This window comes from Sphaeramia orbicularis, chromosome 20, assembly GCF_902148855.1.
Source record: "Sphaeramia orbicularis chromosome 20, fSphaOr1.1, whole genome shotgun sequence".
Taxonomy (NCBI): Eukaryota; Metazoa; Chordata; class Actinopteri; order Kurtiformes; family Apogonidae; genus Sphaeramia; species Sphaeramia orbicularis.
In genome coordinates, this window is record NC_043976.1 from 44,379,486 (window position 1) to 44,405,284 (window position 25,799).

General features: G+C 41.1%; 1 protein-coding gene across 5 annotated transcripts in view; it reads right to left on the reverse strand.

Moving 5' to 3' along the window:
- Positions 1-25,799, reverse strand: part of LOC115411424 (rho GTPase-activating protein 12-like) — an 86,414-nt gene that overhangs the window by 43,623 nt on the left and 16,992 nt on the right. Inside the window, exon 1 of one of the 5 annotated variants that reach the window (XM_030123542.1) lies at positions 10,244-10,404. The exons of the other annotated variants lie outside the window; for them this stretch is intronic. Coding sequence (XP_029979402.1) covers positions 10,244-10,276 — 33 coding nt within the window. The 5' untranslated portion in view covers positions 10,277-10,404. Of the gene's footprint in view, positions 1-10,243; positions 10,405-25,799 lie in introns of those variants that run through there. 5 annotated transcript variants of the gene reach the window in all.

The following is a 25,799-nucleotide window of genomic DNA, read 5'->3' on the forward strand; positions in this document are numbered from 1 at the left end:
AATGAGAATTTTGCCAGAAAAGAAACATTCTAATAGAAAACAATAATAATACAGTACAACAGAACAGAATAGAACAGAACAAAATAGAATACAACAGAACAGAATAGAATAGAACAATGCAGAAAGACTATGGAAATATTACACAAAATACTGAAAAGAACGTCCCTTTGACAGTCTTCAGAGTCCATGTCCTTCTGATCTACAGGTCTAAAAATGTTTGTGGACTGTTCAGAGGGAATGTGTTCTTTACTGGGGGACAATGGGCCGACAGAACCAAATGGATCTGTATTTGTTCACTTCTGCAGGTACTGCACAGTTGTGTCCATGGTCTCCAGTGGACACACTGACAGGAGTGGATGTCACTGTAAAAGGCTATGACACCACCACTCTACAGTTGGGTCTAACGTAATGGACACAGGCTGATGTTAGCGTCAGAAATGACCGACAGGTTAAAGCACTGTTTTTCAACCTTGGGGTCTGGACCCCACGTGGAGTCACTTGGAATTCAAATGGGGTCGTCTGAATTTTATAGTAATTGATGAAAATTAAAACTTACTAATAAAAATTTACATTATGTAGCCTAATGCCACGTTTCCAGTATGTGGAACCAGCTCAGCTCGGCTCACCTCGGCTCGACATTCCTGCAGACCATTTCCATTACTGGATACGACTGACTTTTCAGTACCTGGACGTCATAGTGATGTGGTGCGTTATTTCCGTGTCGTCTGTTCAGAGAGTTGCTGAAAACTCGCTCATTGCATGTTGTCTCGTCTGAATTTTACGTCGGCCACCAAAGACTGAATCTCCTCGACCGACCATGGTGTAGTTTTGGGCTGTTATCATGTGAATTAATGTACCGCAATATTTACTGTCCACTTCCGCATCTGTTTTTTGTAAAAGGGTGGGTCACAGAGGAAACTGTCTGACCAATCAGTGGTCTGCAGCGTTTACACATCACGGTTCAGGATCACCTGGAACCTCGGCGGAGGTGACACCAAAAAGCTAGTACCAGGTACCAGATTCCAGGTCCTTTTTCGTAACAGAAACGAGCCAAGTCGAGTTGAGTCGAGGCGGTACCACGCAGTGGAAACATGGCATAAATGTTACCTAAAATTAATGTTTATTTGCAACATATAGCAAAGTATTACACGATCAAAACAATTAACTTTAGCAAATAAAATGTCTCCGTTTTGAATGTCTGGGAGTCGCCTGAAATTTCTAACATTTATAAAAAAAAATTTAAAACTTACTAATAAAATTTACATTATATAGTCTAAAGTTTGTCTAAAATTAACGTTTATTTGCAACATAGTATAGCAAACCATTACACGTTCAAAAACAAATTAATTTTAGGCCAAAAAAAACCCAGAAATTTGTGACATTAAAATGGGGTCACGAGCCAAAAAAGGTTGGAAACCACAGATGTTAAACCAGTGTGTGATGGTGCATCTGGGGTTTTTCAAAGGATGATGCTGATTATTTAGAGAGGACTGTGAAATGATAAGTCTAGTATTTGAAATCTTATAAAATAGAAAAACTGAAGAGAACAGGAAAAACAGAAGATGAGGGAGAAAGACCAGAAAAAGGAGGAGAAGAAAAACAAAAAGAGGGCAAAGGAAGAACAAAGGAGTCACACAATGTAGAACTTGAATTATTCAACAGTGTCGTGTCTGCATCATGTCTGTGCTTCTACAGAGCCAGGACCAGCTACATTGTCCAACACTTCATCACATATGGACATGTCCTCCTGTCTGCTCACTGGTCCTGCCTCTGGAATAACCAACACAAAGGATCAGCTGATCAACACTATTTAACATTCATGACAGTTTATTCTGTTTGGATCAGTGGCAAGGTTAGAATACTTTTGGATTTTTCATTCTAGTTTAGTTTTATTTAGTTTTGACTTTTTTTTCTCTAATTCAGTTAGTTTTAATTAGTTTTTAGAGCAGGTTTGATAGTTTTTATTAGTTTTTGTTATTTTCTAAATGCTTAGTTTTAGTATTAATTTTAGTTCAGTCGTCTCTTTTCTCTTCTTCTCTGTCGTCGTATTCAAATAAATCCCAGACAGGACTCTGCTGCTTTAGTCTCCATGTTTCCAGGTAGAGTGGGGACCAGAAGACGACTGGAAACCACAAGTGAACACAAGTGACGAACCAAAAAGTGTTGTATGGTGCTGCTGGCTGAAATTGCTAGAGCGAAATAATTGCTTTCGTATCATTACGACATTGACAAAGACGAAAACGAAGGGAATTTTATCCATAATTTTTATCCGTTTTAATTAGTTTTGTAAGAACACAATACAGTTTCAGTTAATTATTTTTTTCTTTTAATTCTAGTTTTTATTTCAGTGAACAAAAATGTTTTTACAATTCTAGTTTTTGTCATTTTGTTAGTTTTCGTTCACGATAATAACCTTGGATCAGTGTAAGTATATGTATGGATTCAGTTCCAAAGCTGTTCATTTGTGGATGGTTTTGGACGTTCTGGACACAGACTAAAGAAAAGGACAACACTAGCACCGGTCTGAAGTGTCCCAAACACACACACACACACACACACACACACACACACACACACACAGTGTCCCATTCTAACCACTGTTTCTGATCCATAAACTGTTCAGTGAACCGGACATGCAGTCGTGCGTCTGTTCCAAATCCAAACTGACTTCCTGCTCAGGTTCTAGATCATAAATGAAGCTCTCCAGTTGGTTCCTCATCTGCACAGACACCGTTCTGTTGACATTGTGGAAAAGACATCATTTGTTTCTGTGGTGTTTAATTGTGCGTTTGTGTGAGTCTAAGAGTTTGGGACAACAGGCTGAACCTCAGGACACTTCCACCCATAAAACTGCAGCGTTCATCTACTCCACAGGTGTCAAACATAGGTTTTGGCCCGGCGGCCCAGCGGATGAATCTGCAAGTGCAATTTAGGGCATCAAACTCAAATATAATATCATAATAACCAAAAAAATATGACAACACCAATTTTTTCTCTTTGATTTAGCACAAAAAACATTACATCTGAAAATGTTTACCGTAACAAACTATCCTTTACAATTAAAATGTGAATATCCTGACAAATGAGCAACATGAAATGTCTGAAGAAAATTAAGCGCAATTTTAACAATATTCTGCCTGTTACTAAATGCTTTGTGTCTCTGTAGATCAGATCTGTAATGCATATGTATAAATGATAAGTTGAGGCATAATATTGATAAAATTGTATTTGTATTTCTTAACAAATTTAATTTTTTTCAGGTTATTCACATCCTTTTGTTTGGACAGTTGTGTAAATACTGGCATAATTAAATGTCATTTTTTGCACTAAAACAATTTGCAGTTGTCATTATTTATTGGCCATCATGCTATTATTTTACTGGTCTGGCCCACTTCAGATTAAATTTGCTGAATGTGGTCCCTGGAAAAACCCGAGTTTGACACCCCTGCTCTACACTGTTCTCCTGTCTACACACTGATTCAACATCTGCACTTCAGCTCAGATCTGCAGCACAAAAACACACATTCCTTTGTCTCTTATGTAACAATTACATTAAGACAGTATGTGGAACACTGCATCACACTGAAGTGGATTCCGTTTCAGATTCCATGTAGTGGTTCCAGTTTCTGTCACCGCTGTAAACATGTTGCTATTATCGTCATTACATATTAAACACGTGTGCACGTCCGTCTCCATCTGCAGTCAGTACACACCACATTTAATCTGTTCTAACGTGTCCTGAACAGCTGTGAACATGGAAGGCAACGTGTCATGTCAGGTGGAAGCCGGTGGCAGAAATGACAGTTTCCACTCCAACCATACCAGGAGAACATACAAGTGATCAAATATGTTCTTTTTCAAAGAGGGGGGGGGGGGGGGGCAGCAGAACAGTGGCATGTTCACGGTCTTCTTCCATTCTGTTCTCAGAGACTATTTCAGCACACTCACCTACAGCACACACCAACATGTGAGACAAAAGGATCAAAATAAAAGGTTCAAATCAGCTGGTTCCAGTTCATCTGCATGTGTTCCTGTAACCCACAGGTGTCAAACATGCGGGCCCGTGGGCCAAAACCGGCCTGCCAAAGGGTCATATCAGGCCCGTGGGATGAATTTGAGAAATACAAAAAATTACACTAAAATATTAACAATCCTTTTAGTTCCTGCTGATCCACCAATCCATTTCAATAAGTGGTGTCAAATACAGTTCTTCATCTTTTCAGGGTCATCAGATATGACCATATTTGGACGTTCAGAGGCTCCGTAGTTACCGTGGAAACACCGTCATCTTCTCCAACACTGATTCTCCAGTCAAACCCATGGAGTTGGATCAATTAGTCCCACGGGCCAGACGAGATGTCGGTAACCACTCAAGGAGGCAAAGGTTGGTTATACTTTTTGAAACCATACATGTCTGTAATCAACATTTTGGTCTGAGAACCTTTCTGAAGTCACAGCTAAATTACTGTTATCAACTCTTGAAGTCACTACACTCTGTTGAAAAAATGCACTTTGACCTGGTGCCTATCTTGGTATTGGCCCCGATTAAGGACATGTTTAAATATTTTATATTAATATGTTTGGTATCATTTAAAGGGGACACTCTGGGCTTTCATTCGAGCTCTTTTGTGAATTATTTTGACCAGTACATAAGACACTGGAGCTCTTCAAACTTTTAGTCACATTTTCCTACCATCCATCCATCCATTACACTGGTCAACAACAATTTATTGTTTAAGTTTTTTGAGCTGATTTAGGATAATTCTGGTGGTGCTGAATCCAAAAATCACATTAATTTTGCTCAATCAGGTCAACTTTCTGAACTATGCTACATATTGGCTTTTTAACATTTTTGCTTACATTTATGGGCATTTTCAAGTCATATGATACAAAATTCTTCATATTTCTTGCAATAATGAGTTCTGAAGATTTTACTTTTGCTAATTTTATGATTAATGGTTTTTTTAATATTACAGGTGAATGAAATGGCTTCGACTAGAAGATCTTGCAAAAATAAGCCTGATGTATTCTGCTACATCTGCGCTGAATACACCATTGTGCCTACAGGAATCAAGTCACAAGTTTCATAAAGTTTCATAAACCTATTTTGGGTGAGAACTGTATAAAAAATCAACTGATAAAGTCACAAAAATGTAATCAATTTTGTGAGAAGATCAAATTTTTCAAAATCAAATTAGCAAAAAAACCTGACCTGATTGAGAAAAACAGATGTCATTTTTGGATTTAGCGGTGCAAAATGGTCCTAATTCAGTGAAAAAACCTAGACAACTGCAAAAAATTTTTTGTAACCCAGTGTTATCCACCGCTTATCCGGGGGCGGGTCACGGGGGTAACAGTCTAAGCAGGGATGCCCAGACTTCCCTCTCCCCAGACACATCCTCCAGCTCTTCCGGGGGGACCCCAAGGCATTCCCAGGCCAGCTGAGAGACATAGTCTCTCCAACGTGTCCTAGGTCTTGCCCGAGGTCTCCTCCCGGTGGGACATGCCCGGAACACCTCCCCTACCATTTTCACCTACATCATCTCTTTTCTTTTAGTCCTGTGGTATCAGGAAGCATCAGAGAAACAGAATACAAACAGTGCAATACTGACATGGCTCTAAGGATTCAGGAAATCTATAATTTACCCATATTATCTCATTGTGGGGGGGGGGCATTTTCAGCCTTATATCAGACAGACAGTTATTCTAAGAAAGCAGACCAAACAGTAAGCAGACCAAAGTTAGTACGATCACATTTGCTTCATGCATTTGTTCAAATCAATGGCAATACGGGATAATCATGACAGACTAAATGACAGTGGATGGACACACTGGGTTTATGTTCAGTTAATGACAGACTGGTCTGAAAAAGACACTGTTCATTCAGTTTGATCTGTATCTGATGGAAGAACCATCAACTGTAATCTGAGCTTTAATGAACATCTACAGGATCAGTGAATTAAATAGAGGAAAATACAGGAGTTACACTGAAAAAACACAAAATACAGAAGATAATATTATAATAAATGGTGATAAATGACTTAAGAAAGGTTAAATATAGAGAATAAAATATTTTTAGAAATGCCGTGGGTGCGTATGGGTTAAGGTCCTTAAGCTAATGATAAATGTCATGACAAATTTATGTAACGACGTCCTTTGACACTGTTTTAAAGTAGGTTCTTAACGAGCTTGGACAGTTCTGCTGAGGTGAGTGAGCTGTTAAAGCCTATATAGAAGGAATTAAAGCCCTGTAGCAGCCCCTCTGTTAGCCCTGTTCAATAGCAATGACAACTGGATACACACACACACACACACACACACTAAAAGGCAGACAAAACTGACAATAACGCTAATATTAGTTTTAGTTATGCTAAAGGGACTCTACTGGTTTACGTTAAGGTTTTAGTCAGAATTAAAGGACCTAAATGCACACTGTGTATTAGGGCCAAGGTTCAATAGTTTTGGATTTTCATTCTAGTTTAGTTTTATTTAGTTTTGACTTTTTTTTCTTGAATTCAGTTAGTTTTCATTTGTTTTTAGAGCACGTTTGCTAGTTTTTTATTAGTTTTCATTTTTTTCTAAATGCTTAGTTTTGGTTTAGTTTTAGTTTCTTTATATCTTTTCTCTTCTCTCTGTCGTCGTATTCAAATAAATCCCAGACAGGACTCTGGCTGCTTTCTCCAAACTTTAGTCTCCGTGTTTCCAGGTAGAGTGCGGACCAGAAGACGACTAGAAACCACAAGTGACACAAAGTGACGGACCGTCAAGTGTCGTATGGTGACAGCACAGAAAACTGCTAGAGCGAAATAAATCGATTTCGTATCAATCCGACATTGACAAAGATGAAAACGAAGGGAATTTTAACCATAATTTTTATCCATTTCAGTTCGTTTGTAAACACGCAATACAGTTTCAGTTATAATTTGTTTCTTTAATTATAGTTTTTATTTATTTCAGTTAACAAAAATGTTTTTTCAATTCTAGTTTTCGTCATTTGTATTTTGGATTCATACAGTGATGAGGCAGAACGGAACTGAACTACAGAATCTTTCTCATGTTGCTTTTAAGTGAAATCAGAAGTGGTGCCTCCCTGTTCTTAACAGCGTATCTGTGTTCAGGGAGGTGTTTACAGTACATGTGCCCCAGTGCATTATGGGTCATTAATACTACTGGTGGCAGTGCACTGTTCTACAGATGGGTTTATCATCATCAGGGTTGAATATCATTTATAAAAGGGAGAATTAACACATACAGATGCCATCAATGTGGAAATTGTCTGTTTAGACCAAACAGGTTTTTGTATTATTTTCTGCTGTAAAGTTGTACATTTTAACGACGAAGCGCGATGACGAGCACACACAGTACGTGAAACAAGGGCTCTTAATACAGAGGAAAACAAAGAGCAGTTCAGACCCAGCTGAGCAGCTGACAAAGACAAGACAAGGAAAAGAAAGAAGGAAAGAAAGAATGAATAGAGGGATAAAAGGAGGTGGCACAGGTGGGGGGGTGGAGCGGCAACAAAGACTAACACAGAAAGAAAGATAGAGAGCTGGGACGACAGAAAAAATAATGAAGCCACAGCAGGTAGATCTGACAGCTGCTGTTGCCGTGGAGACGTGGGGGTCGGTCTGCGGTGAGCCAACATGGCCGTAGCGATTAAAGACACGTGGAAAAGGTGTGAGCCGACGGCGTTCTGCTGTTCCCCACAGGAGTGGACCGAACCGAAGCTTCAAACAGCAGGAAATGAAGCCAGGCACATCTGCACATGCACACACCACCTGAAGGCCCCGCCTCAGCTCCCAGCATCCTCTCTGCTTCACTGACAGGGTCCTACCCTGCCGCCCAGTGGATCTGAATCACCGCTAGACCCCAGGTACGGAAGGCCCAGTGTCCCTACGCACCCACTGTGGGTCACTTAGTTTCAGTGGGTTCCCAACCTTTTTTTTTATCTCCTGACTCCATTTTAACATCACAAATTTCAGGCGACCCCAGACATTCAAAACAGAGACTTTTTAGATAATAATAATTTGTTTTTGATCGTGTAATAGTTTGCTCTACTATGTTGCAAATAAATGTTAATTTTAGGCAACAGTTAGACTATATAATGTACATTTTTATTAGTAAGTTTTATTTATTTATTTTTTTTAAATAAATTATTAGAAATTCAGGCAACCCCAGACATTAAAAACAGAGACTTTTTATTTGCTAACTTGCTACATTAATTTGTTTTGATCGTGTAACAGTTTGCTATAATGTGTTACAAATAATATTAATTTTAGGAAACATTTAGGCTATATATGTCAATTTTTATTAGTAAGTTTTAATATTTTTTTATAAATTACTAGAAATTTCAGGCAACCCCAGACATTCAAAACGGAGACATTTTATTCGCTTAAAATTAATTTGTTTTTGATCGTGTAATAGTTTGCTCTACTATGTTGCAAATAATGTTAATTTAGGCAAAATTTAGACTATATAATGTACATTTTCATTCATAAGTTTTATTTATTTATTTATTTATTTTTATAAATTATTAGAAATTTCTGTTGACCCCAGACATTCAAACAGAGACATTTTATTTGCTAAAATTAGTTTGTTTATGACCGTGTAATAGTTTGCTATAATACGTTGCAAATACAACGTTAATTTTAGGCAACATTTAGACTAAATAATGTAAATTTTTTATTAGTAAGTTTTAATTTTTTATCAATTACTAGAAAATTCAGTTGATCCATTTGAATTCCAGGGCGACCCCATGTGGGGTCCTGACTCCATGGTCGAAAAGCACTGACTTAGATGTCCTTAGAACAGGGGGTGTCAAACATGCGTCCCAGGGGCCAAATGCAGCCCGCCAAAGGTTCCGATCTGGCCCCTAGGATGAATTTCCTACAGAAACTTTACATTTGGAATATATAAAGGGACGTACAGTTTATTTGACCGTACACCTACAAAAACATTCAGTTTAGTTCAAATGGGATTTCAGAGCTTTTTTAAAAGTGCATCAAGTTGATCAGTCCTTCAGCTTTTTAGACAGTTCACTCCAAAGACGAGTGGAACTAAAAAAGACAGACCTTTGTAAAAATGTGTAATGGGATGATAGTTAACTAAACTGGAGTAACACAGACCAGTCCAGTATCACATGAGTGAATCTGATGACAGTACTCAGTTCTGCTGCATTTTAACATCAGTTAAGCCCATAATAAAGTACGGTGCACATCGATGACTTACCCACATGTAGTTCACAGTATTAGTGTGAAAACAACACGACTGACTGAAGCACAGGTGTCAAACATGCGGCCCGGGGGCCAAATCCGGAACGCCAAACAGTTCAACCCAGCCCGTAGGATGAATTAGTGAAATGCAAAAATTACACTGAAGATATTAACAATTAATGGTGTCAAAATCATTTTAATTCAGGTTCCACATGCAGACACATACGGACCAATTAGTTCTCAAGTGGATCAGAGCAGTAACATATTATCATAATATTCTATAAATAATGACAACTACAAATTTTCTCCTTGTTTTGGTGTAAAAAAAAAGTTAAATTATATGAAAATGTTTACGTTACCAAACTATACTTTTACAAAAAATGTGAATAACCTGAATAAATATGAACAAACGGACATGTCTTAAGAAAAGTACATGCAATGTTTGCCAATATTCTGTTATTAATGTTCTGTGCGTTTTTAGATCCACCGTGATCTGTAAGTTATAATGTACACGAGTAAATGATTAAAAGAGGCAGAATATTTTTTAAATTGCACTTACTTTTCTTAAGACATTTCAAGTTGTTCCTATTATTCTGATTTTAAGAAACTTGTAGATGCAACCATTATCGTAATAGAATTTTACTTTGTTCACTGTTATTATTTTACTGGAGATCAAATTAGGCTGAATGTGGAACTGAACTAAAATGATTTTGACAGAACGGACTCAAGGTTTCAGCGTCGAACCATGGACATTTTACCGATTGCAGCAGAGTTGCATCACATCTAGATACTAAAAATGTAGAAATATAATACTGACTGAATGCACTTCAACTAAATGTCCCAAATAATAATACTAATAATACTAGTAGGGTTTAGGACAGTGCCAAAACAGAAAGCCCCCCCCCATCACATAAACAGTGATAGCACCTAACCCCTGACACCTGCACAGCCCGTGGCCTAAGCCTGTACACACACACACCACACAAACACACAAACACCACACACACACACACACACGCACATATACTCACTATATAGTGGGGGCTCCTCAGGTAGGAAAACATGGTCCACAGAAGCAGGAACAGTCCAGTGTGGAACGAGCTGTGAGCAGGGTTAGGGATGTGGACGCGGCAGGTGCAGGTACCGGACTGAAGCGCCTCGCCGCGTCCACGCTGTCGTCACAGCGAGCACAGGAGGCCTCAGCGCCGATTAACGGATCTTAAGAGATCTATTTAGGGCGCCGGCCTTAAATAGGAAGGAGCGCTCATTAGCAGAACGAGCTGAGCCTCTGACCCACACACAGAGCATCAGAGGGAGGAGGAGGGACAGGGAGCGCAGAACCCACAGAACCACAGAACCCACAGAACCAACAGGGAGCATGGAACCAACTAAACCTACAGGGAGCACAGAACCCACAGAACCACAGAACCCACAGAACCAACAGGGAGCATGGAACCAACTAAACCTACAGGGAGCACAGAACCCACAGAACCACAGAACCCACAGAACCAACAGGGAGCATGGAACCAACTAAACCTACAGGGAGCGCAGAACCCACAGAACCACAGAACCAACAGAACCACAGAACCACAGAACCCACAGAACCCACAGAACCCACAGAACCAACAGGGAGCATGGAACCAACTAAACCTACAGGGAGCACAGAACCCACAGAACCAACAGGGAGCATGGAACCAACTAAACCTACAGGGAGCACAGAACCCACAGAACCACAGAACCAACAGAACCCACAGAACCACAGAACCAACTAAACCTACAGGGAGCACAGAACCCACAGAACCACAGAACCAACAGAACCCACAGAACCACAGAACCCACAGAACCACAGAACTGACAGAACCCACAGAACCAACAGGGAGCATGGAACCAACTAAACCTACAGGGAGCGCAGAACCCACAGAACCACAGAACCAACAGAACCACAGAACCCACAGAACCACAGAACCCACAGAACCAACAGGGAGCATGGAACCAACTAAACCTACAGGGAGCACAGAACCCACAGAACCACAGAACCCACAGAACCCACAGGGAGCATGGAACCAACTAAACCTACAGGGAGCACAGAACCCACAGAACCACAGAACCAACAGAACCCACAGAACCACAGAACCCACAGAACCACAGAACTGACAGAACCCACAGAACCAACAGGGAGCATGGAACCAACTAAACCTACAGGGAGCGCAGAACCCACAGAACCACAGAACCAACAGAACCACGGAACCCACAGAACCAACAGGGAGCATGAAACCGACAGAACCACAGAACTGACAGAACCACAGAACCTACAGGGAGCATGGAACCGACAGAACCACAGAACCGACAGAACCAACAGAACCTACAGGGAGCATGGAACCCACAGAACCACAGCCTGACAGGGGCCTTAAATAGAAGCGCTCATTAGCAGAACGAGCTGAGCCTCTGACCCACACACAGAGCATCAGAGGGAGGAGGAGGGACAGGGAGCACAGAACCCACAGAACTGACAGAACCACAGAACCAACAGAACCACAGAACATAACCAACAGAACAACAGAACCACAGAACCCACAGAACCACAACCTGACAGACAGAGCTAGTGTTGTTGTTTCAGATCTACTGTAGTTTATCTTCTGTAAACATCGTTGTTCTTCTCTCCGTCTCTTTCCTTGTTGTTGTCTTTCAGCTGAACCTGAACTGATCCAAACTGGACTGGACTGATGGTGGAGGGTCTTCAGTCTGATCCAAACTGGACTGGACTGATGGTGGAGGGTCTTCAGTCTGATCCAAACTGGACTGGACTGATGGTGGAGGGTCTTCAGTCTGATCCAAACTGGACGTACTGATGGTGGAGGGTCTTCAGTCTCTTCCTTCCAGGTTCACATCACATTTGTTGTTTTTTTTACCTTATATCAGCTGCTATCGCATATTTTGGGTCAATGTGCCATGGTGTAATATTGTCCGGTGGAACTTTGCGTGGATTTAAAGTTCTGCATCGAACGATGTCTTTTGTTCCTTTTCTTTTTCTCACCATACTGTCGCCGTTTGGGTACAGCTGGGAACCGAACTGAACAGGTGTGAACTGAAACGGGTCGGTTCGGTACGTGGACCGTTAGCAAACTGACAACCAGGTAAAAACTGTGTTCACAGTTTAAAAGAATAAACCCAGTCTGAGTTTAGATGGTCTGGTCTGTGCGCTCATTTCAGCGGGATTAGTCAACAGAAGGCTATGATGGTGTGTGTGTGTGTGTGTGTGTGGGGTTGTTTCAAAGCTGATGATGACTCATTACTGGTAACCAGTCCAGGGAACGCCTCAGAGCTGCTGGTGGAACACCAGAGTATTAACCTCCCAGAATCAGGTTAATTGAAAATCAACACACAGCGAAGAACAGTTTTATCTCCTGAAGTGGGATGGGAAGTGTGTGTGTGTGTGTGTGTGTGTGTGTGTGTGTGTGTGTGTGTGTGTGTGTGTGTATCATGCACAAACCAACAGTGCTCCATCAAACCTGTGTGTGTCTGGATGTCAGTCTAATTCTATATTTTCCATCTCCAAAGTATCTGTTCATCCACTAAAACCTCCAACATACTGCATCAGAAACAGGAATATTCTGTTTTCTCACATATATTTAAAATATTTGCCGTTTTCTCCTCCTGCTGGAAAATATAACGAACTGCTGTAGGACGTCTGTGCCAGAGGTGTGACAGTCAGCCAGTGTGGGCGCGCACATTCACGTGTGACCGTGCACTGAATTATTCAAGCGCTGCCCAGGTTCACACTCCTTCTGAATGCTCAGTGACGCCCAGGTGGCGCTAGACACCACAGCGCATGGCCTGCACCACTTCAACAGGCCACAAGCCGCCCACAAGGGAAATGGAAACTTCCTGCTAGACAGAAGCCTCAAACCACACACACACACACACACACACACACACACACACATACACACAAACACAGACAGACACACAAACACACACACACACACAAACACAGACAGACACACAAACACACACACAAACACAGACAGACACAGGAAGTGTTTGGGTGCTTTGTTTTGAGGTGACAGACTGGGTTCTTACAGAAGTCGTACTTTAACCACAATAAGGCTCCGTTCACAGCAGGTCTGATGCACAGTTTGGATTATTGGTGAAATCTGATTTTTTTGTGGTGTGTTGGTTCATATTCCACATTACATGTGACTTCTATCAGTTTCGAGTCTGAACTGAATGTGGCCCTGAAGTGACCCACATGCACTAAAGAGGTCCTGATGGAATACTAGACCACGCAGACACACTGGTTTACAGAAGGAAATATGGTTTTCCTCCACTCCGACCAACAACTGGGACGTTTGTCGCATTTCAATGACGTAAAGGTTGGACAAATGCGACCTGAACGTTCAGACTGAAGTCACTTGGAGAATATGAGATTTGGATCAGATTTAGGACCACATATGAAAGTGGTCTAGGTCAGATTTAGGACCACATATGAAAGTGGTCTAGGTCAGATTTAGGACCACATATGAAAGGGTCTAGGTCAGATTTAGGACCACATATGAAAGTGGTCTAGGTCAGATTTAGAGGGACTCAAACACAGACATAAATTGTCAGTTGTCATTATTTATAGGTTATTCTGTTGTAGTTTTACTGGTCCAGTCCACTGCAGATCAAATCGGGCTGAATGTGGAACCTGAAGGAATATGAGTGAATTGAGAGCCCTGATTTAAACAGTCATTAGCTGCAGCCTTATTTGCAACAACACCATTAGATCGTAGAAAAATCCTTTAGTTTGAATTTCCATAATGCTTTCATTTCAATTTAAGTGTTACATCTACAGTTAAATGATAAAACCCCTGACTTCACCAGCTCAACTCAACAACCACCACTCTGATTTGAGTTTCAAGACAAAATGTCAGATGACAGCTACATTTAAGAGAAATCACATTATTTTTCAGACCAAAATGGAAAAAATCAATGACTCAAATAAACCGAGTGGTTCCTGAATAACCAACATAAACAGCTGGGCTCAGACCGGTTCCTGTCAAAGGTTCTGTTTATTCCTCACAGTACATTCTAACTGGATCACCTGTCAAAGTCAGGGCTGGACCAGTGAGGAAGCCATTCATCATGTCATTGATTCCCAGTCCAGTGTCCAATGTGTGTTCAAATGTCCAACAGTTCATTATTGACAGTTCCACAAACAGGAGGGATCGTTCCGTTTCCTTCAACATTGGACAGACTCTACCTCCACCAGGAGGCATTGTGATCACTTTGCTCTGTGTGTTGTTTGTTTGTTTGTTAACAACTTAAGGGTAAAACTCTTCCAACCATCTTTCCCAAATCTTCCCCACAGATAGGCCTAGGCCCTGGGACCAACCCATTCAATTCTGGTCCCAGTAGGCCAGAGTTCAAGTCACAGCAAGGTCACAACATCCACAATTTTCCGATCTCTCATCATTGAGTAATTTTCCAAAATTCATCAAAAATTCAAAACGACTCCGATTAGCCTCCAGTTTGGACCCACCTGTAGCTTAGAACAATATCTTGATCTGGCACAAAACTGTCCACATCCACTGTGGAATGTGGACTCTGTGGACATTTACATTTACCATTGAAAATCCCATTTACCACACATTTAAAATTGAAACTCAACAAATATTGATTGGAATTTAAAATAATTGACAGACACATGAATGGTACCAAGCTTCAACTTTTTTTGCTGTGAGGAACAACCTGGAAACTGTTGAATTGAAAAGAAATAGTCGATCCACATGCACACCGTTGGGGGTGCCTTGCAGAGGTTTGCGTTCTCTGAACACTGTTGGCGTTGTTTTTGATGAGGAGTCTGCTTTTGACTTTGCTCGGGGCTCTGCTGATGGTATTTGTCACCGTGGATCAGTGAGTAACGACGACCACAGCCTCTGGTGACAGCGCCGAGAACCCTGGGAAAGTGGGGCTAGTGGGTCTACACACAACCAGCAGGACTGATTCAAATGTGGGCCTCATCCATTCACTGGCCCACATACCGTGACTCAGACTGTGTGTGTGTGTGTGTGTGTTTGTGTGTGTGTGTGTGTGCGTGCGTGTGAGTCTGGGGAGGGGTGGACATGCACCGATTAAAGACGTGCATTGTGTTCTGTTGGGAGGGGTCATGGGTCACTTAGCCCTCTACCCAGAGGACTACCAGCTGACCAGCCCCCCCCCATCCAGAGGACGGTTCCCTCCACTGTACGGCCTTTGTTGTGTACAGTGGCTGCCTTGTCATCTGGAGTGCACCGTCACATGCTGGAGGCTCTTTAAAACACTCCAGTGCATCATCAGCTGGACACTGGTCACACTGACCAGATGACCACATGACCACATGCTGAACTCTGGGCCGCCTGTCACCTCTTCACGTAGCACTTAATCCGCTCACATTTGACAGAATGAGTTATTGTTTTAAGAACCTCAACACAAAATATAGGGTTTTCTAAGACGGTGGTTTTCCAGCAACTAAACTGAATTAAAATCGGACCAGTGGCCTGTATCTTACGGCCAAATGAAAAGCTTTGGGAAATGAATCCAGATGCCATTTATTCTCACCCAGTTCTGTGTATTTATTCTATTACAGAAATAGTCCATGTTTTGCTCATATTCTAATCAGATCTGTAAAAATTCAAATTCCACTTGATATCAGATACTGATTTATTGGATCAATCCACTTCCTATGTTATAATGGGAAAATTTGTCAAAGTCACACCAAAACCCAGAATCAGATCCGGATCGAAATAATTCAATGCTTGTGTTGACACCATCATGAGCTGTATACCAAGTTTGAAGTCAATCAGAACGGAGTGAGGGAGAAAAAGACGATTGAAAAGTTTTCCCCATAAGAGACCCATGTTAAATTTCCATAAGTTCCCGGATCCAGAAGAAGATCCTGATCAGCATGTGGACATTCTGTTTGGGTCTCCCCATCAGGGCTGGTGGGAGACATTTACACTGGATATCATTTATATTTACTGAGGATTGCATCCATCCACTTCCTATCGCTTAAATGAGAAATTTTTCAAAGTGGCACCAAATCCAGAGTCAGATCTGGATCCAAATATTTCACTAACTTTTGTTGCCATCATCATACGAAGCTGTCTACCAAGTCTGAAGTCAATTGGAATTGTAGTTTCAGAGAATAGTTGAAATTTTGTAACGGACGACAGACGCTCCCGCCGACGCCGACGCCACATGACGACAATAGCTACGGCCTGTCGGTCAGTAAGCTAAAAAGAAATATAAACAGAATACTAATAATTGATCCATTCAATTCAAATCCATTCATTGTTGTTACTTTATTCATTCATTCATTTTCTGAACCCACTTTATCTTCACTGGGGTCACGGGGGCGGAGCCTATCCCAGCTACTTATGGTGAAGGCGGAGTTCACCCTGGACATGTCTCCAGTTCATCACAGGACTGAACATATAGGGACCATTAACCTATCGGTGCATGTGTTTGGATGGTGGGAGGAGTCAGAAAATTAGTTTAGATTTTTCAATTTGCTATTTGTACATATTGAGCTATATAGGAATTATTATGCATCAGTAGTCCATCAACAGTCCATCAGTAGTCCATCAACAGGCCATCAACAGGCCATCAATAGTCCATCAGTAGTCCATCAATAGTCCATCAATAGTCCATCAGTAGTCCATCAACAGGCCATCAACAGTCCATCAACAGGCCATCAACAGGCCATCAATAGTCCATCAACAGGCCATCAACAGTCCATCAATAGTCCATCAACAGGCCATCAACAGTCCATCAACAGTCCATCAACAGGCCATCAACAGTCCATCAACAGTCCATCAGTAGTCCATCAACAGTCCATCAGTAGTCCATCAACAGTCCATCAACAGGCCATCAACAGGCCATCAATAGTCCATCAACAGTCCATCAACAGGCCATCAACAGTCCATCAATAGTCCATCAGTAGTCCATCAACAGTCCATCAACAGGCCATCAACAGTCCATCAACAGTCCATCAGTAGTCCATCAACAGGCCATCAACAGTCCATCAACAGGCCATCAACAGGCCATCAATAGTCCATCAACAGTCCATCAACAGTCCATCAACAGTCCATCAGTAGTCCATCAACAGGCCATCAACAGGCCATCAATAGTCCATCAGTAGTCCATCAACAGGCCATCAACAGTCCATCAGTAGTCCATCAATAGTCCATCAGTAGTCCATCAACAGTCCATCAACAGGCCATCAATAGTCCATCAGTAGTCCATCAACAGGCCATCAACAGTCCATCAATAGTCCATCAACAGTCCATCAATAGTCCATCAGTAGTCCATCAACAGGCCATCAACAGTCCATCAACAGGCCATCAGTAGTCCATCAGTAGTCCATCAATAGTCCATCAGTAGTCCATCAACAGGCCATCAACAGTCCATCAACAGGCCATCAATAGTCCATCAGTAGTCCATCAACAGGCCATCAACAGTCCATCAACAGTCCATCAACAGGCCATCAACAGTCCATCAATAGTCCATCAGTAGTCCATCAACAGTCCATCAACAGGCCATCAACAGGCCATCAATAGTCCATCAACAGGCCATCAACAGTCCATCAACAGTCCATCAACAGTCCATCAGTAGTCCATCAACAGTCCATCAGTAGTCCATCAACAGTCCATCAGTAGTCCATCAACAGTCCATCAAACACTACAAACACACAACTCAGCACCTACGAAACACAGATGACATCATTTTTCCAAAACCAGCCACATTAACATTAGGTGGACCTGAACCCAGCACCCGTTCCAAGGCTGTGATCGTCTGAGCTGACAGTATTGTTCTGCTCCGTCCTGGGTGACCCGTCAAAGGCCTTGTTGGGGTAATTGATCGTCACAGAGCTGCTTCTGTGGAAAAGCAATTCAATTTCCACTGGGCATGTCCTGCCACATTACTGAGACTGGTGCCATTGTTCTGTCGAGCCACCGACGGCACGTAAAGGCCTCAGCAGTACCGAGGTTATTATCGTTAACCAAAACTAAGAAAATGACCAAAACTAGAGCTGAAAAAACATTTTTGTTAACTGACATAAATAAAAACTATAATTAAAAGAAAAAAACTGCTAACTAACTGAAACTGTATTGTGTGCTTACAAAACTAACTAAAACTTCAAAAATTATGGATAAAATTCCCTTCATTTTCGTCTTTGTCAATGTACGATTGATATGAAATCGATTTATTTCACTCGAGCAATTTTAGCTAGCGGCACCATATGGTACTTCACGGTCCATCACTTCTCATCACTTGTTTAGAGTTGTCTTCTGGTCCCCACTCTACCTGGAAACATGGAGAACTAAGTTGGGACTAGGGCTGTAACGATATGGAAATTTCATGACCAAAATTATCACGGTTATCATTATTATGGCGGTATTGTTGAAATTGTGCTCAAAATGTTCAAACGTACTAATACACACAGATGAAATAATTTACCCAAGTTCTTTCTAAAAAAAAATAAAGTAAAATAAAATAATTGGCACAATGTCTCTTCTGTGCAGAAACATTCAAATATTAACCCTTAGTGGTCTGAGCCTATTTTGTCCGTTTTTTCAGTCTTTTGATTTTGCCTTTATATACTATATAAACAAATATTTACCATACCCATGTTTGGGAATCTGTTTTTTCAGCACAACTTCATCTATATCATCTGTCTGTTATTTTTCACTTAACCTACTATAAAAACATAAAAGGACAAAAAAAACCAAAAAATATATATAAATCCGATTGAAAAATGTACATAATTTGTTGCATAAATAACACAAAGATGCTCAGTGAACCTTTTCAAAGTCTTTAAAAGTGAATACTGGTTCCAAATATTAGGAATATAAAATTAGAATTGTACTAAATTAACAACTATACTCGAACAAATAAATAAATTAAATTTAAAAATACTCATATTTGACATAAAGGAGATCTTCACACAGGGTTTTTTTGCCCTAAAGTGCGGTAATCAAACACGGTTATCATGATAATTAGAATTTAAACGGTAATACTAACAGTCTGCAATTTTACTGCGGGTTTATTGTTCTACCAGTAATCGTTACATCCCTAGTTGGGAGAAAGCAAGCAGAGTTCTGTCTGGGATTCATTTGAATACGACGGAGAAGAAGAGAAAAGATATAAAAAAAAAAAACTAACATTAAACTAAAACTAAGCATTTAGAAAAAAGCAAAACTAATTAAAACTAGCAAACCTGCTCTACAAAAGAATTAAAACTAACTGAATCAGAGAGAAAAAAAAGTCAAAACTAAATAAAACTAAACTATAATGAAAATCCAGAACTATTAGAACCTGAGCGGTACAGACAGAACCAGGACCAAGCAGGACAGGGAACCGGGGCATTCGGTAACCCTGGACCCACGAGACGGTCCAGACGAGGATCTGGAGCACGGGTGGCACCGAGCTGAAGCAGGACAGGGTCATGAGGGTTTGTATCAGGCTGACAAACAGACATGGACCAAGGCCCGACGTGGACAGAGAGGTGTTCAGAAGAGCAGGCTTTGTGTCCAGGACAGGGATGTGGAAGTGCAGCCAGGCTCCCACCTCCCATTCTGGTAAAAGGTTAGTGTGACAGTGGGTGGCAACCCCGAACACAGCAGAGGGGGGACCGACATCAGCCAATGTCCTTTAACGGCTGAGAAAAGAGCCAGACGGCAAATTTAAAAAGGAACCTGCTCAAGCTCCAAGGTTTTTACGCTTATTTACAGTGTAAAAATAAAACCCATAAAAAAACGGTAATATTCTGGCAGCTGGGGTGCAAAAAAATACTGTAAATAATGGAAAATAAACCATCTCATAAAAATATGGTAATTTTCCATAATAAAATACAGTTTTTTGCCCTAACTTTACATGACATTTTGCTTTTTTCTTTGACTTTTTAATGTTAATAAAGAATATTTACATGAAATATTACATGAAAACAATCCAATTCCCTATAAATATATATATAAATAATTTTCAATGAGACTCAGTTGTACAATCCACTGATAAAAACTGTATTTGGACAGTTTATCAGTGCTTATACTGTATACATTCACAAAAATACATTTATTCAACATTTTTGTTGTGAAACCTCCTGTAATTACACAAGATATTTGTCAATTAACAAACAAGTTTTGTTGAACTTACAGAACAAACACTTCTTTTAACGGTCAATTGTCAGTAATTTTATTCATTTTATTATTTTTTATTTACAGTATTAAACTTTAAATTAAACAGTTAATCTCATGAATAGAAAAGAATCTTTGTGAAATTACAGTAATTTGCAAATGTATTTTTAACTGGATTTTCTGTGAAAAGAGGAAAAATTTCTTTCAAAAATGGAAATTTTATGGTTATTCACAGTTACATTTTTTTTCCATGTTATTTCGCATTTAACATGTAAAATCACAGTCTATTTTTGTATTTAATGATATTTTATTGTATCTTAAAAATACAGGAAAAATCTGTAAAATAAACAGTAAAAATTCATGTTAAATTACAGATTTTTTTTTTTTGCAGTGGTAAGGTGGTTTTTAGTTGAATAATAAGTTTAAGACAGCTGGAAACACCTTGTCTGACCACATGTCGTCACAAAAAACATTGAACTGAAATGACTGCTCAGCTGGTTCCAGTATAAACCAGTAGTGACAGAACTGAGCGCACATATTCAGTTCTTCTGTTGAACACACACACGGGTACAGGCCATAAAACAAGGTACTCCTCAGAAAAAAAAAAAAAAAAGGTTAATTTTTTATTCTTCCAGCTCTTAATCCACAGCTTTTTAACTCATTTCAACTTTGAAAGTGAGTTCAATACAGACTGTGTTTGGAACCATCTGCCACCGAAAATAATAAAATACAGTCAGAGGAAAAGAAGGAGAAAGGATTCAAACCAGTGTCCAGTCTGCAGAACAACACTGCAGCGAAGGGACGTGGAGGATGGGAAATATTCATTTACACTGAAGACAAAACCTCCCCCAATGTAACAACAACCCCCCCCCCCCTCCTCACAGGCGTCTGGTTCTATTTATACATTTCCATTAGTGAATCTCTTCAAACATGTGACGTCAGTATCTGTACTTTGATGTTTTGGGAACATGTTTCCCTTTTATTCCCTCTTGAATTGCTGATTAGTTTTCTGCTGCTCTTGTATGAAGTGGCTTTGACGTCATCCTCAAACATGGTTGAAAACAAAGTGTGCTGAACGGATCCAAACCGGTGCGGAGCTGAAGAGTCGGAGAGTGGCCGCCGCCTCATTTCAATATGTCGCCATGGTTACAAACACCCACTCGTTTCAGATCAATGGGAGCTCAAGGACCTGAGGGTGGCTGGCACATCCACAACAAGCCCCCCTGCTGGAGGGGGTCCTGGCCCCGCTGACCAGAGGGAGGGGGTCCTGGCCCTAGGGATGGGAATCAAGAAACCGGTTCTTTTGAGAACCGGATTCCAGTAGCTCGATTCCTTCGAATCGTTTGCCTGCTGCTTAACGATTTCTGCTTATTGATTCCGCCTTTGTTGCGCAATGCGCGATGACGTCAGGCGTACGCTGCATTGTTTTGGTCAGAACGTAGACAACATGAGGTTTGAGGCAGAAGAAACAGTCCTAAACAGACCAACACCAGGTCCAAACAGACCACACCAGGTCCAAACAGACCACACCAGGTCCAAAACATGTCCTACAGACCACACCAGGTCCAACAGACACACCAGGTCCACTGGAACACTGTCAAAGCTTCCATTTCTTCTAAAGGTGGAATCCCTCCAGTCTGCTCAAACATTGTCCAAATGTGATTCATTTGATTCTCGACTCAGCGGCTGCTTGTGAATCTAGCGGCCAGAGTGAACACCAGGCCGTCATCTGGGCCCAGTTCTGGTTCCGGTGCGGGCAACAAACGCTGTACCCAAATACAAGTTCCTGAAGGTAGAGGAAAGGAAATGAGGTGCACAACAACGGGAGACGAGCAGAGTGGAACCGGTTCCACGTAGTGGAAATGAGGCAATAGAGGAATTAGTCAAGAGTCCTGAACTGGGCCCGGGTGTCATCTGTTCTTAGTTATTTGTTCACACTGTACATGTTATATTTTTTGTGCAGAGATCGAAATAAGAAAGACAGTTAATGCAAACACACCCGTTTGTACCCTTTTATTCCCTCACCCAATGAGAATCGATAAGGAATTGGATCAATAAGCAAAATCGATAATGGCATCGGTATCGTTAAATTCTTATCGAATCCCATCCCTAAATACGGCCCGTTGCATGGTGTCATATTTCCTGTGCAAGAAACAGACATGTCAGCTGAGAGTTATTCAACTGAAAATGACCGAGGAATTTACCAGAAAGGAAAGAAAGAACTGGACCAGAGGATCTAGAACCAGGTTCCCCACACAGGTCAACTGATAGTTCTGGACGAGAACTATTAAGTTCAGACAGTTTTCACTTCATGCTTTGACTGATAAACACAGACAGAAAAACATGTTTGGGGGAGTTTGTGTGGAAACCTCAGGCTTTGGAACAGTCCTGAGGCTTATGAATGGTTTAGAGTCTTAACGGGTCCAGGAACAAAGCCCTGCACCCCCTTCAGACCAGGCCTGTCCATTAGACCACTCAGCATCAGTGTCCAAACCGACAGAGGAAGCACATGTGTACAAGATGAGAGGTGCAGGGACATGTCAGTTTGAGGTCAGTGTTTGTGTGTGTGTGTTGTGTGTGTTGTGTGTGTGGAAGGGGGTTAACCAGGAATGTTCTGTACACAACCCCTTAATCCAGATATGTAAGAAGATTGCATTGTAGTGGTGTGTGGGTGTGTGTGTGTGTGTGTGGTGTGAGTGTGAGTGTGTGTGTGTGGGAGTGTGTGTGTGTGAGTGTGTGTGTGTGAGTGTGTGTGTGTGTGAGTGGTGTGTGTGTGAGTGTGAGTGTGAGTGTGAGTGTGTGTGTGTGTGTGTGTGTGTGAGTGTGTGAGTGTGTGTGTAGGCGGGGTGGTCCATCCAACCCATAAGCCCTTGGGTGACCACGGTTGCTGGTGGCTCAGGGCTTAAGTGGAGAAGCCCCCCCCCCCCCCAACACATTTGAGGTGATTGTGTCAGTGTGGTGTGTGTCCTGTGTGAGTGGGTTAATCCACAGAACGGTGTTCGAGGAGCCGCACATCCACCAGGACATGACAACACATACGTGATGACACACACTGCTGCACCCAAACAACACCCTGTTCTACAGTACACACAGCCAAGGGGGGGGCACATACGCTCAGACAACAGGCCTTTTGTCAGGACTGAGGTCTGGAGGTGCTGACCACCTCCACAGTGGATGAGCGTGTCACTGTGGGGTTGGAACTGTTTATTTACATACGGAAGAAAACAGGGATTTCACAAATGAATATGACCCCAGGCCAGTGGTTCCCAACCTTTTATGTCTCATGACCCCATTTTAACTTCACAAATTTCTGGCAACCCGAGACATTCAAAACAGACTTTTTTTTGTTGCAAAAATTATTTTGTTTTTGATCATGTAATAGTTTACTGTACTATGTTGCAAATGAACGTTAATGTTAGAGGACATTTAGTCTATATAATGTAAATTATTATGAACGGAGGCAGAAAATCCAGGTGTAGATTACTGCACAAAGTGAGAATTTGATTTTCCTTGGTCAGGATCTGTCCAGTCAGTCCAGACGTGATTTACAAGGAGGACAATTAATACTGACAAACAAGAACTGAAACTATGAATTATGAAAAGAGCTGCAGCATCTGAAACTGACCACAATGAACATTTGACAGAGAAACAGAACCACAGAGCTGCAGTTTCAGAACCACAGTTTGTCATGTCTGTTATGGATTGTGATTGTCTCTATCAACTCACCATATATTATTTATTTATTTATTATTATTTATTTATTTATTTGATTTTCATCAATTACTAGAAATTTCAGGTGACCCCATTTGAATTCCAGGCGACCCCATGTGGGGTCCCAACCCCAAGGTTGAAAAACACTGCCCCACGGTTTCATACTGACAATATGTAAACTAGGGATGTAACCATATGAAAATTTCATATCACGGTTATTGTGACCAAAATTATCACGGTTATCATTATTATCACAGTATTGTTTCCTCCACCAAGGAGGTTCTGTTTGTGCCGGCGTAGGTTTGTCTGTCTGTTTGTCTGTGTGCAAGATAACTCCAAAAGTTATGAACGGATTTGAATGAAAATTTCAGGAAATGTTGATACCGGCACCAAGAACAAATGATTAAATTTTGGTGGTGATCGGGGGGGGGGGGGGGGGGGGGTACTGATCTGCCTTGGCGGAGGTCTGCGCTGTCCGAGTGCTTTTCTAGTTGAAATTGTGCTCACAAGGTTTAAAAAGTACTAATACACACACTGAATAATTTACCAAGTTGTATTGTGAAAAAAAACAAAAACAAACTAGAAAATCACTCGGAGAGCACAGACCCCCGCCAAGGCCGATCAGTCCCCCCCCCCCAATCACCACCAAAATTGAATCATTTGTTCCTTGTGCCGGTATCAACATTTCCTGAAATTTTCATTCAAATTCGTCCATAACTTTTTGAGTTATCTTGCACGCAGACAGACAGACAAACAAACCAACCAACACCGGCAAAAACAGAACCTCCTTGGCGGAGGTAATAACAGGCACAATGTACTTTCTGGCAGAAACATTCAAATATTAACATGTAAAGATCAAACATACAAATGCGTATTAAAGATGGAACCTTACGGACAGAACAGATACCTGCACTAGGGGTGGAACTGATAGGATTTAATATCAATATCTCCAGGAAATGTGCAGTACCATGACTTTTCAAAGTGCGGTAATCAACAGGGTTATCATGATAATTAGAATTTAAACAGTAATACTAACCATCAGAAATTTTACCAGTTTATCATATACCGGTAATCATTACATCCCTAATGTAAACACACATTACAGATATGGCTTTGTGAGTCCGTCTGGTATCTATGGAATATTTCTTCACTGTGGAAACATGAGCAGAGGGGCTTCAGTTCATGGAACGTCCACCACCAGTACTGAACACAGAGAAGGAGGGGCCGACGACTAGGCTGTGTATCTGCAAAAACTGGTGATACGATACAAATCACAATACTAGGATCACCATACGATATATCATGATTCTGTTAAAAAGACAATTTTGTTTTGTTTCCTTTTTTAAAATGATTATTTCCTGGAAGAATTTAGTTACACCAGAAATCTGTACAAATACTAAACACATTTTTATTTGGGATCAAATAAAAATGTAAAATAAATAAAATAAAAAAAATAAAAATTAAACACACACACTGACTCAAACTGACATGTCCCTGCACCTCTCATCTTGTACACATGTGCTTCCTCTGTCGGTTTGGACACTGATGCTGATGTGGTCTAATGACAGTCCTGGTCTGAAGGGGGTGCAGGGCTTTGTTCCTGGACCCGTTAAGACTCTAAACCATTCTAAGCCTCAGGACTGTTCCAAAGCCTGAGGTTTCCACACAAACTCCCCCAAACATGTTTTTCTTTCTCTGTTTATCAGCCAAAGCATGAGTA